At 39.9% G+C, this 16901-nt stretch overlaps 1 protein-coding gene across 1 annotated transcript in view; it reads left to right on the top strand.

The window, feature by feature from the left end:
• The window catches only part of LOC101851001, an 8084-nt gene extending 937 nt beyond the window's left edge, over positions 1-7147 (top strand). Inside the window, exons 2-4 of the mRNA XM_005111502.3 lie at positions 3116-3243; positions 4312-4409; positions 6848-7147. Coding sequence (XP_005111559.1) covers positions 3116-3243; positions 4312-4409; positions 6848-7098 — 477 coding nt within the window. The 3' untranslated portion in view covers positions 7099-7147. The remainder of the gene's footprint in view (positions 1-3115; positions 3244-4311; positions 4410-6847) is intronic.
• Positions 7148-16901: the final 9754 nt, after the last annotated feature.

Genomic DNA, 16901 nt, shown 5'->3' with positions numbered 1-16901 from the left:
TTTTAAAGCAATTTGAAAGCTTTGAAATTTTTATCCAAGTGCCTATCTATATATATTCAGTTTCAGTGAGAATAGCGCAGTTGTAACGTTGTAGGCCTCTCACCTGGGCAAATCTTCTGGCTATTCTCACCGGGTGTGCATTTACAGGTGCATTTGTCAGCTTGCCTCACAAATGGCGGTGGGAGTAATGATGATGCTGTAGTGGTGGCGGAAAGACCCTGAGTTGTTGATTATCGTATACTTAGACACTGCCTTGGGGCAATGAGAAGTGGAGTCTTTTTACTTTTGACTGACACAATTACTCAGTCCTAGAGGTAATTATAGTTCTAATTCTGGTTTTACGTAAAATCCCCCGACGACAGTAATATTTTAAGTAACCTCCTCACACTCTCTTAGTAGCCCAGTCCGAATAAATAATTGATAAAACATTTTTTTCGGACCCGAGTCCAAATAGATAAAAGCCATTATAATCAGACTCGAGTCCGAATAGAGCTGGCCGTACTAGAATTAGAATGTACTAGATATCTAGACCTAGATTTTGTAGTAGGCCTACTCTAGATTCAAGGTATAAAGATAGAATCTAGGCTATTTTAGTTAAAACTTCACATAGACTATTTCACTATTATTCTCTCCTATGTTTTTCGCTTCCGTCCTTTTTATTTGCCTAAGATCCCTGTGCTCGGGAGAAAGGAAAATGCAGGATCTTAGGTGAACCAGGATCTTGCCCGAATGGCTAGGGTAAAGAACAATCTGTTCAATGATCTGACGGAGTTCCCCGCCCGTATCATCCCATCTTAATCGAAATTATCAAGTTACAACATGAACGCACCAGACTCGCTCTTGCACAGCATGATACTCACACTGCTGATACTGATATAATCATCAGGAAGTGTCATCGCACAATACCTAGTTATAAATAAGGTGTTGGAACTTCCTTGAATCTAGTCATAATTTGAGGGATGGTGCTGAGTGGTTGGATGGGATTGAAGACAGACAACTGTGGTGCTGCGTTGAGCCCTCGTGTATGAATAGTGTTTTGTTTGCATGCATGGCGTGAATATTGAAATTTGAAATGAATGTCAAGGTATGGATCAGGATCAGGAAGTGATTTACAAGAGGTTGTGTGCTTTGACCAGTGTTAGTTGTCACAGTTGTGTCTTCATGATCTGATGTCGGAGCAGTATTTTTTTAATCTTAGAAACTCATCATGAGCATCACTTTCTACCTTTCTCTTTCTGCTATACAGACCAAGGTGCATGCACTAGTTCATTCTTTTGACCTTTTATCGATACTACTAGTACTACATACTTTTCATGATGACAGAGAAGAGAAAATTGTCTGACATTAGAGTGGGTGGTTGGTGGGTGCTCTGGTGTGGTTTGCTTCTTTTTCCTATCAAACATCTATTGTCCTCCTTATCTCCCCTCCTTTTTTGTTTGTTACTCTCTTGTAACACCTCTAATCTTTGGTACTTATATGACCTTATTGTGTTGCAAGTGCCGTAAAACACTTACTAAAACTAAAACTGACATTAGAAACCAAATGAAGAATGTCAAAATAATGAGTGTTTGAGTGTCATTATTAAAACTCAAAATTTTTTTAATGAGCTGTAAAGCTATATAATGTGTCGTGACCCGGTGGAATCAGAGGAGTTCGTCCATTTTTGGGCATGTGGAGTTATTGGTACAGTCCGTGCCGGCTTTAAGCACGCCGGCCTAAGCACGTTTCGGACTCAAGCACGCTAAACGGCTCTTACCGAATTTTTGCTATATATAAATTACACGCCTTTAAGCACGGTAACTTCGGCTTCAAGCACGTTTCATTTACAAGACGGTCAATATTTTCATGATGACCCATCGAAGTTCGAACACGGTCTACACCGCAGCAGTGGAGTGTGTCAAGAGAAACACAAAGAACGCAAGTGATGGACACACACACTCACACGGGCGGAGAGGAAAGCAGATGCACACAGCCGTGCGTGAGGAGATAGGATCTAGCCTAAGCCTAGGGCAAAGCTACACACGACCCAAAAAAAATACAAAGAGTCGGGGAGACGAGAAAGGGAGGCTGGCTGCGATTTCACCTTTGACCCTCGCTATCCCTTAATCCTGATTGTGTATCACATGCGAGGTGGGATGATGGCAGTGGTATGAGTGGCACAGCAGGCAGTGTGTTACAAGTACGCCTAGTGTGCTGTATCGTGACTGGCCGTCTAAATTAAGTTTTCATTTCCCTTTCGACCACAAAACAAAAACAAACAAGCAAGCAAAAACTACCATGGCGGCCGGGTGTCTAAATAACAGTGCACACTTTTGCGAGACCGCTATAGGCCTAGTTACAAACAAAGAGAAATAGCACGGGAAATTTTCTACATGAAAATCTCTGGATTATGTCTACTTCGCACTCAAGCACGCTTCGGCTTACGCTTATGCTTTCTCCCGATGACTGTGCTTAAAGCCGGCATGGACTGTATCATCTGAAAGCTGATTTATTTGCCTTGCTTCCAATGAAAGAAATTTATCTTGAATAGAACTCAAGATATTGAAGGAATCGAGGTGGCCAGGTTTCAGTGATGAAATTAGCGAGAAAATGCCCGCCAAAGTTTGGTTTAAACTCCAACAGCTAAAGAGTCTTTGAAGATTGAAAAATTACCCATTGTATGTTCTTTAATCTATGTTTTTCAGTAAAATTCACATGGAAATGTGTTTTTTTATGGGCATAAAAGAGGTTAATTTAAAAAATAAGAATTTGATAAAAATGTCCAACCTGACGTAAAAATGACCGTTTCTTTGATTTCATAAAAATTTTGACGAGCGCCCGATTTACCACGCTGCCTCGCATATATTATAATGCTCTGATCACCATGAACTTACGAGACACAGATGAGTAGTTGTTAATGCACACATCCAAATGAACAACTTGATTCCAAATTTACTTTTCACCACAGTACAGTACACTATGCTCAAAATGTGTTCATGGGACGAAATAAATTTAGAGAGGTCAGGTACAAAATTGAGTTGTCATTATGCCTCTTTCAGCCTTTGAAAGAGGAGCAAGTCATTCACCAAATTTAATTAATGTTTTCCTGATTGAAAAATTTTTCATTTCTTTTCAGGCAAAGTGTCGCAAGTCAGAGCAATATCACAGAGCGTTGAAACAAGAAAAGAAGAAAAGACTCCCCCCAACATCTCTTGAGATTGAAGATGTTCACTTGTTTAGCAAAGAAAAATTGAGAAATAAATTGTGAGTATACTATGAGAATGCATTCTTGTTAGAATTTTTCTGATATTTGTGCTTAATTTACCTTATGTCTTTTTTTATTTTTGTGACAGGTATTTTTACGCCCCTATCGATACAATTTAGATCATTTAGAAGGTGAGCTTCTTACCTAGGTTGAGAGGGATGCAACAACCCAGCGGAAAGACAAAGATGCTTGACAAATATTCTTTACACTCTGGAATCAAACGGTGGCCTAGTGGTTAGGCTCTCAGATTCGCAACCGTAAGGTCGTGGGTTCGAATCCCGTCAGGGGCCCAACGTTGTGTCCTTGGGAAAGGCACCTTGCACAAATTTTCCTCACTTCACCCAGGTGGAAATGGGTACCCAGCTATAGACTATAGTCAGTGAAAGATCTTGTCAGTTTGATAGTGTTTGAGTGCGTGAAATCCGCAGCTTGCACTGTATGTGCTTCCTCGGAAGCTGAGAATGTTTCTGAGTGTTCCTAGAGGGTCTGCTGGGGTAATAATAGTTGTAAAGCGCATAGATCATGCTCTTGAGCATAGATATTCGCTATATATATAAATGCAATTATTATTAATTATTAAACGAACAGGGTCCCCAATGTGTGACAGGGAGGCACCTACCTAACAGCTACGCCACAGATGCCAGTAATTTGTTTGTGGAAAGCGTCTGGCTTGCATTTTAATGATTCGGTCTTTTTTACACTGCCGCACTGATTTTAGAGATTAATATTTTCGTCACTGTCAGATTTTTAACCTGTGACCTATTGAATGAGAGGCGAACACCGCACTTCTAGACCATGAGAGCCCTGTTTTTACCATGATTGCAAATGTCATAAGGTTGTAAACAGTGGTGACCATTGAAATTTCATGTTCCTCTCCCCACGCTTGATAGTAGTATGGCATGTAATTTTTGTAAACCAGAATCAGCTGTGCACACCTGCTAGAGACCAGCATTTATCAGACTTTGTATAGCTCTGTAAGGGCATTGGCTTTCTTAAGATTTAGTTATTTTTAAAGAAGAGTATAGACCTTTTTGTTTTGTTCTCACTAATACCCTTTTTTTTTTCAGCAAAAATCCAAAGAATAATATCCAGATATCGGGAAAGAAAAGGAGACGACTCACAAAGAGACTTGGCCATGCACTCCGAGAAAAGTCTCAGATGGATGGTAATGTTCAGCATTAGTTCAGTCTCCCTTTCAAACTTTCTATTCTGATTCTTGTTTAAGTTTTTTATTTTATAAAATGGTTTCCTAAAATAATTGTGAGAAAAATACTGGGAGGCTACTTACATTCTAGCTCGCACATAGCGAAATTTGAGGGATGCAGAAATCTCTTTAATATATCATATGTATGAATTTGGCCTACGTGTTGCAAAAAATAGACATCATGTTTAAGTATATGAAAAAATGTGAGATCTGAAAATCTGTTTGCTGTGTGCGTGCTAGTCTGGTGTCAGTAATTTTCCAAATGCAGTTGAATCTGCCCAAATTACCACTTTCAATTTCTTCCCTTGCATTTTTTTCTCATACTCTATACATTATTAATGACACTTCCTAGAATAGTGACCCTTCCAATGTGGCCATGGCCAATTTTTTCAACCAGTAGCCCCTAAACCTGTCAAGGAAGAAGGCCACAAATATCTTTTATGACTGACAAGTCGGTGTATTTATGGGCTCCTGATGCTATAGACGAGCAGTCATATTTTATAATCCATTCATTTGTTATTATCCTATGAATGCACCAACTGCTGACAGCATGTTGCTAAGACGGGGTTTCTGGTTGAAGTGAAGGGTTTTGAAGATTTTTATTAATAGTCCTGTCCAAGACATGTTAAATGATTAAAAGGGGGCTATCCCGAAAAATGCTGTTTTGAGAAAATCAAGGATAAAGTTTTTGCTCCTTGTTCAGTTTCTTTAAAAGACAAGAAGAGTTTTCTCAATGACCAAACAAATATACACACCAGTCAAACCAAACTTCTCCTGTAGGTAGGGCAATGCCCTCTCTTGGTGTAGGTCAAGATTTAATTTCTGGAAACCCCCGAAATCTGGGTTAGCCTGCTCGTCCTTAAAAGCGACCATATAATGTAAACGTGTGCCGCCACTGCCTTTTTTTTTTTTCTTTTAGGTTTTATTCTTATGATATAAGGTGTTTGGATAGTTTAGGAGGAGGGTGTCCATTCCTGCCCGTCAGGGTCAACCCAGGTAGTTGAGAGGGATATCTCCCCGCAGAAAGACTGAGATAAATTTGTTCTCCACTCAGGAATTAAACTCAGGTCCTTTGGAAGGGAACACAAAGCACCTAACTGCTATATTCACAGATGCCTATCTTATTTGAGTAACCTTCTTTGTATTGCATGTGTTTATGAAATTTGATAAATAGAAGTAAATATAGTCATCTGGCTGGACAAATGGAATATATATCCATTGGAAATTAAAATTTCTTTTGGACTGATAATTTTGTCACACGTCTTTTTTCAACCACTTCCTCTGAAGAAGAAAAATGAAGAATCGATATATATATATATATAAAAAATAATATGTAATGTCCCCTAGGTGCTGCTTTTACCTAGATTTTTAATAATTTTTCATGGTGATATTTGTACCTTGTTGGAGGCTGATACTGATATCAGATTCTAGTCGGAAACAGTAACAGTTAAGTTATGTAGGCTACAAGTTTAGAAAAAATTGTAACCTCTTATATTGTGACTTTTACGAATGTGAAATGTTATCTGTTGGCCCTGACAGTTCTATTTTTTTCCCCACAGTATCATGATCACAACTGAATACAGTGGAATCCTGTTATAACGAGAGGGAGGGGACTGGTGCAAAATGTCCGTTATTGTTGAATTGCCATTATAAGGGATCTAGTTGTAAATTCAATGGAGTTTGGTGTTCGGTTTATTTCTTTTTGTCATCTCCCCTGATGATGATTTTGTTTCAGCATGACCTCTTGGTCATACTTGATAAAAAATCGAATCAGGTTTCTTTCTCTAGCGCTTTTGATGTTGACAGCTTGGCATTGGCGATCAGAAAGAAAGGGCTCTAGGCTAACTTGTCCACTGCGTTGTCCCCCACCCTGTGGTGTGTTCCGTCTGCTTGGGCACGTCACACATTCGCTCCATCCATCAAATCACACACTGTGACCTCTCCATCCCCGTATCGGAGAAGTGAGAGGCATGGTAGGCCTAGATAATTTAGACTGGGCTGGCCTGTGACGCAATGCACTCTGCTTGTCTACTCATGCCACACCCTCCCCACTCATTCGCTCCGGCCTTCATTGTTGGCGCACATGGCCTACATGGTGCACAGCAGCAGCAATATTCCGCTATAAACTATAACCGACTCGCGTGTTTGTCTGATTGCGCTATAGCAGTATTTTATTTACAAAGATAAAGAAGAGAAAAAAACGGGGTTTTAGAATAGTGTCTTTATGACAGACTTCTCGTTATTTCAGGACTCGTTATTAGTGGACTCCACTGTATTGTCAAATTATAAGGAAAATATTTGTTACAATTCAGTAATAAGAGCAAAAATTTATTTTCGTTTATTTATATATTTTATTATTATTACGACTAGAATCTAATTATTTTATATTTTCTTTCCAGTGGAGGTTGAGAGTTCCAGGGCGACGAAGGCTCAGGCTGAGAATGAAGACTCAGCTATGGCTGACCTTGGAGAGACAGAGCAGGACCTTGTTCCTCCCGAGGTTCCTTCCACAAGCTCAGCATCCTCTTCTACAAAGAAAAAACGTAGAGGGGGGAAAAAGCAGAGAAAGAAACAGACTTCTGGGGCGAAAGATAATCAGACAGATGATGGTTGGGAAGATGTGGATATGGGCGAGGATGAGGATTTGTGATTACTTGTCTTTCAAATCTTTTTGTAAATAAAATTTGTACAGTCATTTATTTAGAGATTTTATCTTGGTGTTTTCATATTCGGCTTTTCCTGTGCCGAGTTCTTGTTTCTGTACTGTCTGTTAGTTTTTGTTTTGGAAGAGACAAGGCAAGGTTCTGGGTTTTGAGCTTCAGCTCGATCTGACGTTTCGAGCCTCTGCTCTGTCTGACGTTGGGTCCCTGGGAAAGGCACTTTACTCGAATTCCCCACTTGCGTCAGTCCTTTCGGAGATGGACATTAGAACTTAGGATGCCCCGCCTCTTAAATAACCGTAACCTTACAGTGTTGATAGGGGTGTGAAACCTATACCATGCCATTTCTGACAAGGCAAAGTTATGCTCATGGGTAGTTGGTGGATAGCCTGTATGCTTCCCTGTAAGCTGAGAATGTTTCTGAGCTAAGAATATTTTTGAGCGTTATAGGATCCACTAAGACAATAATATAGAGTGAAGCGCATAGCATAGAGCTTGCTGTCGAGCAGGGATATAATGTAATATAATACAAATGTTATTTAAATTGTATTATTATTATTATAAATTTATTGTCCCTTGATACATGATTGCTACCTTAGAGTTGTCTTGCTTCTTTTAAATCTTTCCTGCAGTATATGATCGCGGGTGGTGGGAGGGCGCCACTGGTAGGTCCTACATCTTTACTTTCCCTCTGTTGTTTTGGTCTGTCTGTCTCACTTTTTCTCAGCACTAAATGACCATTGGGGCATTATTGTGTTGGAAGGACTTCTCTTTTTACTCAAACCTAAATGAACTTGATCTAACCTTATAAATACGTTCACTTCAAACGTGTATTTTTAAATGCAGGTGCTTTTCACGCCTCCATCGACTCAGGCTGAGAGGGACACAATGCAAAATGTCCCACCAGACAGACCAAGATAGTCTATAAAAATGGAAATCGAACTCGAATCTTCGTGCGACAGCAAAGCGCTGAACCACTACACCACAGACGTTGATTGTAGTTGTAGTACTGTATTAGTAATTAGTATGTTACATTTATGACGTTCAATTCATTTACCTTGGACCGTGAAAGTATAAGGCACCCCACCCCTAGGGACGGTGCTAGTGACTGAAGTGTCTTCTTAGGGCCATTCTCAAAGGGGGGGGGGGGGGGGGGGGACATTAACATGTTCTTACATATTATGCACAGTAGACTTGTAAATTGGCTGATTCATCAATGTCATGCTCACAACTGCCGGAACTGCAGCTTTTTCTTTCCTAATCCTTATATATACTATCGTCGTTTTTTCACTACTTCTTTTGTATGTTTGTCACTCTCTTGTGTCCCGCTATTTCCAGGGCGCCTTGATAGTCGAAGCAGACTTTGTGCTGTTGAAATTGAAGCTAGAGAGCTGAGCAGAGTAAGCCTGATTCTCTGTATGTGTATGGACGCTCATTATTATCTTATGCAGTTGCGAGCGCCGTAAAACCTCTACTTAAACTTAAAACTTAAAAAGTAAAAGGCTGCAACACTGTATGTCTTAGATATGACTGCCGGTATAATTATTGTGATGTCCTGTTGTCTACTGTTCTCTTTCTTTTACTTGTACGTCCCCATCTACATAATTTAGACTATTTAGGGAGGGGGGCTGAGCTGCCAGGGACACAACATCCCAGCTGAAAGACAGCGGATACATGTACAATAATACATATATGTAATAATTGATGTTTTTAGAAACTGGGAAGGCTCAAATTTTTGTAATTCAGATCATTTAGGAGGTGAGTGGCTTGGGTTGTCAAGGTTAGTCAGGGCCGACAGGAGGGAGGATGAGGAGAAGAAGAAAAAGGGTAGATGAAGAGATGGAGGGGGGATATAACGGAGATGATAAGAAGGTGAAGGATAGGGGATGAGGAATTGGAGGAGAAAAGAAAAAAGGTGGAGGAAGAGGATTTTAGAAGAGATCCAAGAAAGAAGTTTGATTTAGTTGAAAATAATAATAGTAGGGCTGTTCTCTTTTTCTTTTTCAAACACAACCCTATTTGATGTCATCCCTCTTTTCCTTTCTGTGCGTGTTTATGAGATTGTATGTGTGTGTATTTCTGCGTGTGTGCTGCGTGTATATCTGTCCCCGGCCCCGTGGTTTTATTCACACCGCATAATTTAGCAAAATTTGATCATTTTTTTCCTTTATCATTCTTTGTTAAATTAACAGAATCGCATAATTTCACATTTTTGGGCTGAGTTTGCATAATTTCAAAATTTTTCTTGCATAAAACAACGGGGCCAGATGCGTGGAGGAAAGATAAAGAAAAATATAGCGACACAAAAGAAACAAATACATGTAAAAGATCAGTAGTAGTACTAGAAGTAGAAAAAAAAGAGAAGAATCAAAACAAAGATATGACTGTTAAATACACGTCATGTGAACAACATGCATTTTAAAAAATCAAAGAAGTACGAAAAGAAAGGATGCTGAAACACAAACTGTATAAGATGAGATATTTTTATTGAAAAATGGCATGTTTTAAACAGCTGGTCTAAATAGATCCGACACGGAAACCATTAAAGGTAGAGGAGACGAAAAACCAGTGGTGAAAGATTAAAGAAATGAAATACATGCAAACAGAATTTTGGGTCTCGGACTTTTTCTTATACATATCATTATTTAATATTAATACATGTACTAATACTAGTAAAACTAATACATGTAGACCATACAAGTATAGGCTTACATTAAAACCCGTACACGATAGCGAAAAGATTTAATTCTCACGTTCTAATGATTTCACTCTGTGCTTGCTAAACTGTAGATGCAACTGGACCACACATTTTGAAACAAGAAGTGCGAAATGAACAAGATGGAAAAGCTAAAGCAACAAGGGCAAGATAATCATATTTTTGTTGAAGTAATTGTCACATTTAAAAAATTATGTACATTGTACTGAAATAACAACGATGTTCGTAAATTCTATCTATGACAGTGGTAGGTATTTACATCATGTACAATGTAGTAAGATCACACACGCAAAAAAAACAACCCCTCCATACCAAGGAGGTTACTACAGTAACTCCACACAACATAAACACATGCAGGAGCACGCACGCACATACACACACAACATACACTCACATACATGCACAAACAAGTTTTCAAAATATAATAATTTGCTGTTTTGCTTAGATTCCCCGATTTCTTTCATTTGTCATATTATACCAATGTCACTTCATATTGATCATGTTCAATACTTTGGTTTAATAATAAACTTTCAAATCTCAAAAACAGTCGCAGTTTTAAATTTTAAAAATTTAACGACTTTTTCGATCGTGTAAGGGCCCCTTTAGACTAGAGAGAATGTTTTTTTGGCATTACCCGTAAAGACATTATTATGCTAGCAAATCTTGAGTCAATTAAAGAGAGAGTTGTTGAGGCAACATTGAATGCAGATATGCCAAATCATATCAGGTATTCTTCCATTTTAGAGAGACACAGTGAAATGGCAAAGCCCAGCACTATGGTTCGGGAGATTGAGATTTTTGAAACTACAAAGTCATTGCAAAAAAACAATCCATAATTTAAACTCAAAATGGACGTAAATTGACGTATAGCAGGCAGTGACTTTTGTGACACCAGCGGTGCAGAAGTTATTTCCTTAAAATCTACACAATTTGGAGACAACTCTGGGCATTATGAGTGTCTTCTTCCTGAACAACTATGTCTTCAAAGTCCCCTTCGCCTCCCCCAGTTACCAGCAGTTATTGGTAAAAAAAACCGCCACAACAGAAAAACACAGGCAGAAGTTAAAACATCAAGTCCATACAAAAAGCGACTTGAAGAAATGCTGTCTCCTAAAGAGACAAAAAGAAAAAAGTTAAACTTAAACACGACTGGTTCCTTGGAGAGTCACTGCCAAAAGAGAGCTAAAACTAAAAAGTGGGGTAAAAAGTCACTTTCTGATTCTTTTCCAATGATTACATGTATTTGTTGATGTATATCCACATTTCTGCACAAAAAATCAAAGCGGGATTTATGTCTTTTTGGTTTGGGCTAGCTAATATATTTTATTGATATATATATATATATATAATTATCTAGAACGAGACTTTAAATTTAAGCCCCGCCTTCCCCTAGGCCAAGTATTGAGACAGAAAAGGTGATGTAGATGTAAAAAAAAGGCATGATGATACCTTTTTTTTAAAAGCTTTTAATCCTATTTTTGACAATCACAAGCAAAGGTTAAAAGGTCACAGGAATTTAACAGTTTTAATATATCTCTAGGAATATCATAGTGAGTGGGATACGAGTAGTACAGTCGACTCCGCTTGTACTTGAGTTGAACTCAATTAAGTTGATCTTTTCCTTTGGTCCCTGCACCTCTTCTTCTTCTTTACAGGTCCCAAAACTTTGGATGAGTTGATCGGTGGTTTTTTTCACTTCCCCGACGACATCAACTCATCCGTACTCGACTGTGTAAACGTGTAATATCATTGGATCCCATGCCAAATGTAGCCCAGAGAATGAGAGATAAAACAAACCAAAAAAAAGCAAAAAATTTTTTTTAAAGAACAGTAGATCTAGTTTCGATACAATAAGTCCAATTCTGAAAAATAGAAACATTGCATGATTACCAAAATAACTTTTATGACTACCCCTGCTTCAAAAAGGTGAGCAAATATATTTTGTCACTTTTTAGTTTTAGGTCGAAGCCCACATGAACCTAAAACTGAATTATGATCTAATAGTGTCGATGGGGTTGTAAAACTTCCACAAACAAACAATGACAATATCACTAGGGGAGGGTGAAGCAAGTCGTCCACCCCACCTTTACCGGAAAATGTTGTCACATCAAATCGAACTTATACTCTCTGAGCGGAAACCATTCAAATTTAATTATGTACCGGTATACAAAAAGAGCATTTCACTGACCCTCCTCCTTAAATGCACTTGAATATAATTAACTTCAAATACACATTAATTAGTGATATATATATATATATATATATATATATATATATATATATATATAACTTACGATTGTTATCTGTTTTCAGTGATAGCACAATCAGTGCCGCAGCCACATCAGCCAGCGCCATCAGTGATAGGACCGAAGACTCGAAAAGAAGACAACCAAGAAAGCAAAGCCTATGAAGGAGGGACCACCATCAAGTCTGAACGAGGCGATTTTAGGCCTGATTGAAGATCATCATAGAAAAATAGAGACGAAATCAAACAAAGTATGCAGCAGCAAAACGGGCCTAATGAAGATGACGATGAATCAATCTGCACAGACATAATTTGCTTCCGAAAAAGACAATTTTAAATACAGCATCAGGAGTCCGCTTGTCTGGCCCGTGCAGTTGGTTTTAATAAACCTCAAGTCACCAAGTTTTTCCAGGTCTACAAAGAAGAACTTGAAAAGTTCAACTACTCCGCGTCTGACATGGAATATGGACGAAACATTTTTACAGCCGTTCAAAAAACCAGGAAAAGTACTCGCTACCAAAGACAATAAGCAGGTCGGTAAGATAACAAGTTTTGAACGAGATCGTTGCAAGCCCAAAGGAGAGATAAGTTGGGAAAGTAACCTTAGCTGAGAGGGGAACAAAGGTTAATATGTTGTGCACCATCAGTGCCACAGGGAACACAGCTCCCCCTTTCATGGTCTTCCTAAGGGTGTTTTTTCAAACAAACAATGACACACAGAGCACCTTCAGGCACAACTGGAACTGTATATCCAGGGCGGAGAATCAACAATTTAAAAACATTTGGCAGCCAAGCAGACCAACTCTGGAAATTTTGACCTACTTGGCCAAAGCAACCTAAGTCAAACTTCAGAACAGCACGATATAACTTAAAGACAGCCACTCAACTACACGAAACAGCCAGCCAGTGTGAAAAAGACCATCAACACCGGAAGGAGGAAAATGCAGTCCTGCAAGCCGATCGACATGGAAGTGTTGCAGGCATAGAGAGAGTCGACGTATTGTTTCAAGAGTCGGGTCAGCCTTAGTGCTGCTACCGTAATGACAGCAGATGGTACTACCTGCAACTGTTCCTACTGCCTTGTAGGTGCATATGGGAGTATGAAAGGTTAAGGGAGTAAACCCTAAACAAATTCGGAGGGAGGGCCCCTACTAAGGCAGTCGACGGGGAGGAACGATCCGTACTATCTTCTGGCAACCCCAGCAACTTTACTGGTTCCAAATGTAAAGACACCGTCTCTCCTTCGGACTAAATCAGCTAAGTCGAGAGGGGGCTCGTGCAAATTGGGCAAGGCACGTTTTCCATATAGTCAGGCCCAGGTATTTAGCTTAGTCAAGATTTCAAGACGGAAACCAATTTCACTTTTATCTAAAGACAACCTCAATGGAGCAGAAAGAAAAGCTCTCCATGAACTTATGCACGATAATGATCTCACTATCCGTGAGGCTGACAAAGGTGGTTCCCTTGTGGTCATGAACACCAGTGAATACAAACACGCATTAAACACCATGCTTAACAACCCCACCCTATACAAACCACTCACTTCAGACCCAACTTCCTCTCACCTTAAGGCTATTCACAAACAAATCCGTACACTGGAACAACTTAAAGTGATATCCCCCGAAATACACAAGAGTATTCTCCACGGTGAGGTATCCTGCCCCCACTTCTATGGCCTCCGTAAGATCCACAAATCAAACAAACAAGGCTCAATACTTCCTCCTTTTAGGGGTATAATTTCACAAATCAGAGGCCCTACCACTAGAACCTCCTACTGGCTAGACAGCATCTTTAAACCCCTCGTCCCCGACTTCTGCGGCAACCATTGGGTCAAGGACAACTTACATGTCCTTCAAAAAATTAAAACACTGAATGGAAAAAGGCAAATTCTCTTTTAAACATCAAAGACCTTTTGCCAAAGCAAAGGATTGGACATAGGTGGTTAAACATTCTGAACTGTTGTGAACGTTTTCTATTCTTAAAGGATTCCCTTACAATTTTTTATTTTTCATTTTTGCCTGTTGGTGACAAACATTTATTTCAAAGTGATATTTATGCAATTTTTCAACAAAGAAATGTGGCTGAAGGCAGTGGAAAAGAAATTTGCACGAAATTGTTGATTGTGAAGTCTAAGAAAATGACTGAACAGGGTAAAGCCAGGAAGAGGAGAGTATGTAAGAAACTTTGACCTGAAGGACAAAACAAACTTTCTCATTGACATCTTAATTTCTGTGTTGCCTTTATTTGAGAGGTTTACTCTGAACTTGGAAAAGAAGACACCCCAGCTTCATCTCCTTCATGATGGATTGGTCAGTATTTTCAGAAGGTTTTTAGAGTTTTTTGTGAAGCCAGAGTTCATTGGGGAAGCAGGAAAAGACCTTGCTGACCTCAACATGACCGACAGCAACATTCTCCTCCCATCCAAACATGTGTACCATGGGGAAAGGAACCTGGTTTGCAAACTGCCAACAAGTGATAGGGAGAATTTCAGGAGCCTCCTTAGTGAAGCCTATTTGAAAACAGGCAGTTACATGCAACAGAAGCTACCGCTGAGGAATTCTGTACTCAGAACTTTCTCCCTGTTAGACCCCATGGCATTTGGCAATGCAGGCACAGCCATATCCTGAGAAAGCTGCCAAGTTTCCTGCCATCTCTTCATGCTCCAAATTTTCATAATGAAATAATGAGCGTGTAGTCTGACCTGGACATTTCACCCAGTGACTGCCAGCTGGACATATGGTGGAATAAAGTACTCAAGCTCAACAGATATCAGTCTGTAAACAAAATTGTTGGAGCTTGCCTCTCAATTTTCACTGGGCCTTGGGTAGAGCAATCCTACAGCATGATGAATTGCATCATTTCAGAAAATGCTTCATCATTGCTAATATCCACTTATGAGGCATATATGTTCATCAAATATCAGCTTCTGGCCAGCAACACATCCACCTTGCAGCTCTACAGGAGATCAGATGCTGTTACTTCTGTAGACACTTCATTAGCTTACCATCTTCAAACAGCAGCATCCAGATTGAAGAAGAGGCAGCCAGAATCAAGTCCAGAGGATGAACCACCATCCAAGTCCAAGAAAATTGCTTAAAAGCAAGCCCCACAACCCCCACATCATAACTGTATAAAGAAGATTTATTTTGGGTGAGTTAATTTCATTTCATTTTTATTTTCAGGCATTTTTTTTCTTATATTACTGTTATTACCAGTATGTGTCACTATATATATGTGTTACTTTTATCAACTGTATTCGCACATTGTGTCTTTTGGCAGTTTTGCGTTTTATGATATTCGCGTTGATAAGTTCAGACAATTTTTTGATTGGCCATTTACAAGTATGTTACAGACAACACCAACATTTTGGCCATTGACGTTGTAGACATGTACAATAACATCCCACACAAAGAAGGAGTCGAAGCCTGCCGCTTTGCTCTCGCTAGCCTCACCACATACATCCCATGTCAAATAAGAGAAATTTGTCCTCTCCTGGAACTAGTCCTTACACTAAACAACTTCTCCTTCAACGACCAACATTTTCTTCAACTCACAGGAACAGCCATGGGAACACCTGTAGCTCCTTCCTATGCCAACATTTTTATGACAGAATTTTGGCGTAAAAACATTGCCCCCCTTCCCAACCAACCCTTTTTGGTCATGAGATACATGTACATGGACGACATTATCGCCATACGTGATGGTGATTCTCAACAAACGCATCAATTTCTTTCGGACATCAACAGCGTCTATGACACCATCAAATTCACACACTCCAACCCCGGAAAGTCTACAGCTTTCCTCGACCTCTCATTCCACCTTCTCAATAACAACATTGAGACAGACCTCCACCTCAAACCAACCGACTCTAAGCGCTACCTCCCCCCTTCTTCCAACCTCCCCAAACATATTTTCCGTTCGGTTGTTTTTACAGTGGTGCGCTCCGACTCCGACGCATTTGTTCCAGGGATGAATGGTTTAATGCTAGAATTACAGATTTCAGGGAAAACCTTCTGCGCAGTGGATACCAAAACAGTTTTATAACCCCCATCATAAACAAAGTGTGCAAACTCTGGCACAAGGATCTGCTTAGCTACAAACTCCACAAACCTCATCAGAAAAGGCCATTCTTTGTCACCACTCACCACCAAAAGCTGCCCAATGTCCACAACATACACAACCAGAACAAAGACATTTTAGAAAAATCTGACAAGATGATGAAGTGCTTCCCTCAGCCCCCTTTAATCGCTCTCCGACAACCCGTGGAATGCAGAAACGTGGTGAGCATCCGTGGTACAGGGAGGGGAACACCAACAACAGCCACAGCTACTGGGCCAGCAGTATCCCCACCAACAGAAGACATCATCCAGTCAGACTCTGGGGCAGAGTCCCAGTCTACAGAGACCCCCTCTGGGAGACTCTCCACAGATAGTGCTGACTTGAAGCGAAGTCTGATTGAATATATGTCGGGCAAGAAAGGTGGTCCATCCACCTTTGCCATACATATAGATGAGAGTCTAGCACAGCTTCCTGGGGGACATCAAACGGGACACAGAGATCAAGCTCTTGAAAGTGCTACACGAGGGACAGAGGCAGGCTGATGAGCGCCGAGATATGTTGCAGCAGATGCCCATCTTCCCACAGCAGCAGCAGCAATTGTTGTAGACTATCTCACAAAATGGGTTGAAGTAGAGTCACTCCCTGACAAAACAGAACGTACTGTCGCTGCTTTCCTATATCGTCTGATTTGCCGACATGGTTGCGCAAACAAATGTTAAAATTACCAAATCAATGACCAAGGCCGTGAATTGGTCTACGAAATTTCTTCCCAC

Source organism: Aplysia californica, unplaced genomic scaffold, assembly GCF_000002075.1.
Source record: "Aplysia californica isolate F4 #8 unplaced genomic scaffold, AplCal3.0 scaffold01068, whole genome shotgun sequence".
NCBI classification, from domain to species: domain Eukaryota; kingdom Metazoa; phylum Mollusca; class Gastropoda; order Aplysiida; family Aplysiidae; genus Aplysia; species Aplysia californica.
The sequence above is the reverse complement of the archived record's forward strand: the minus strand, read 5'-3'. Positions and strand labels throughout refer to the sequence as shown.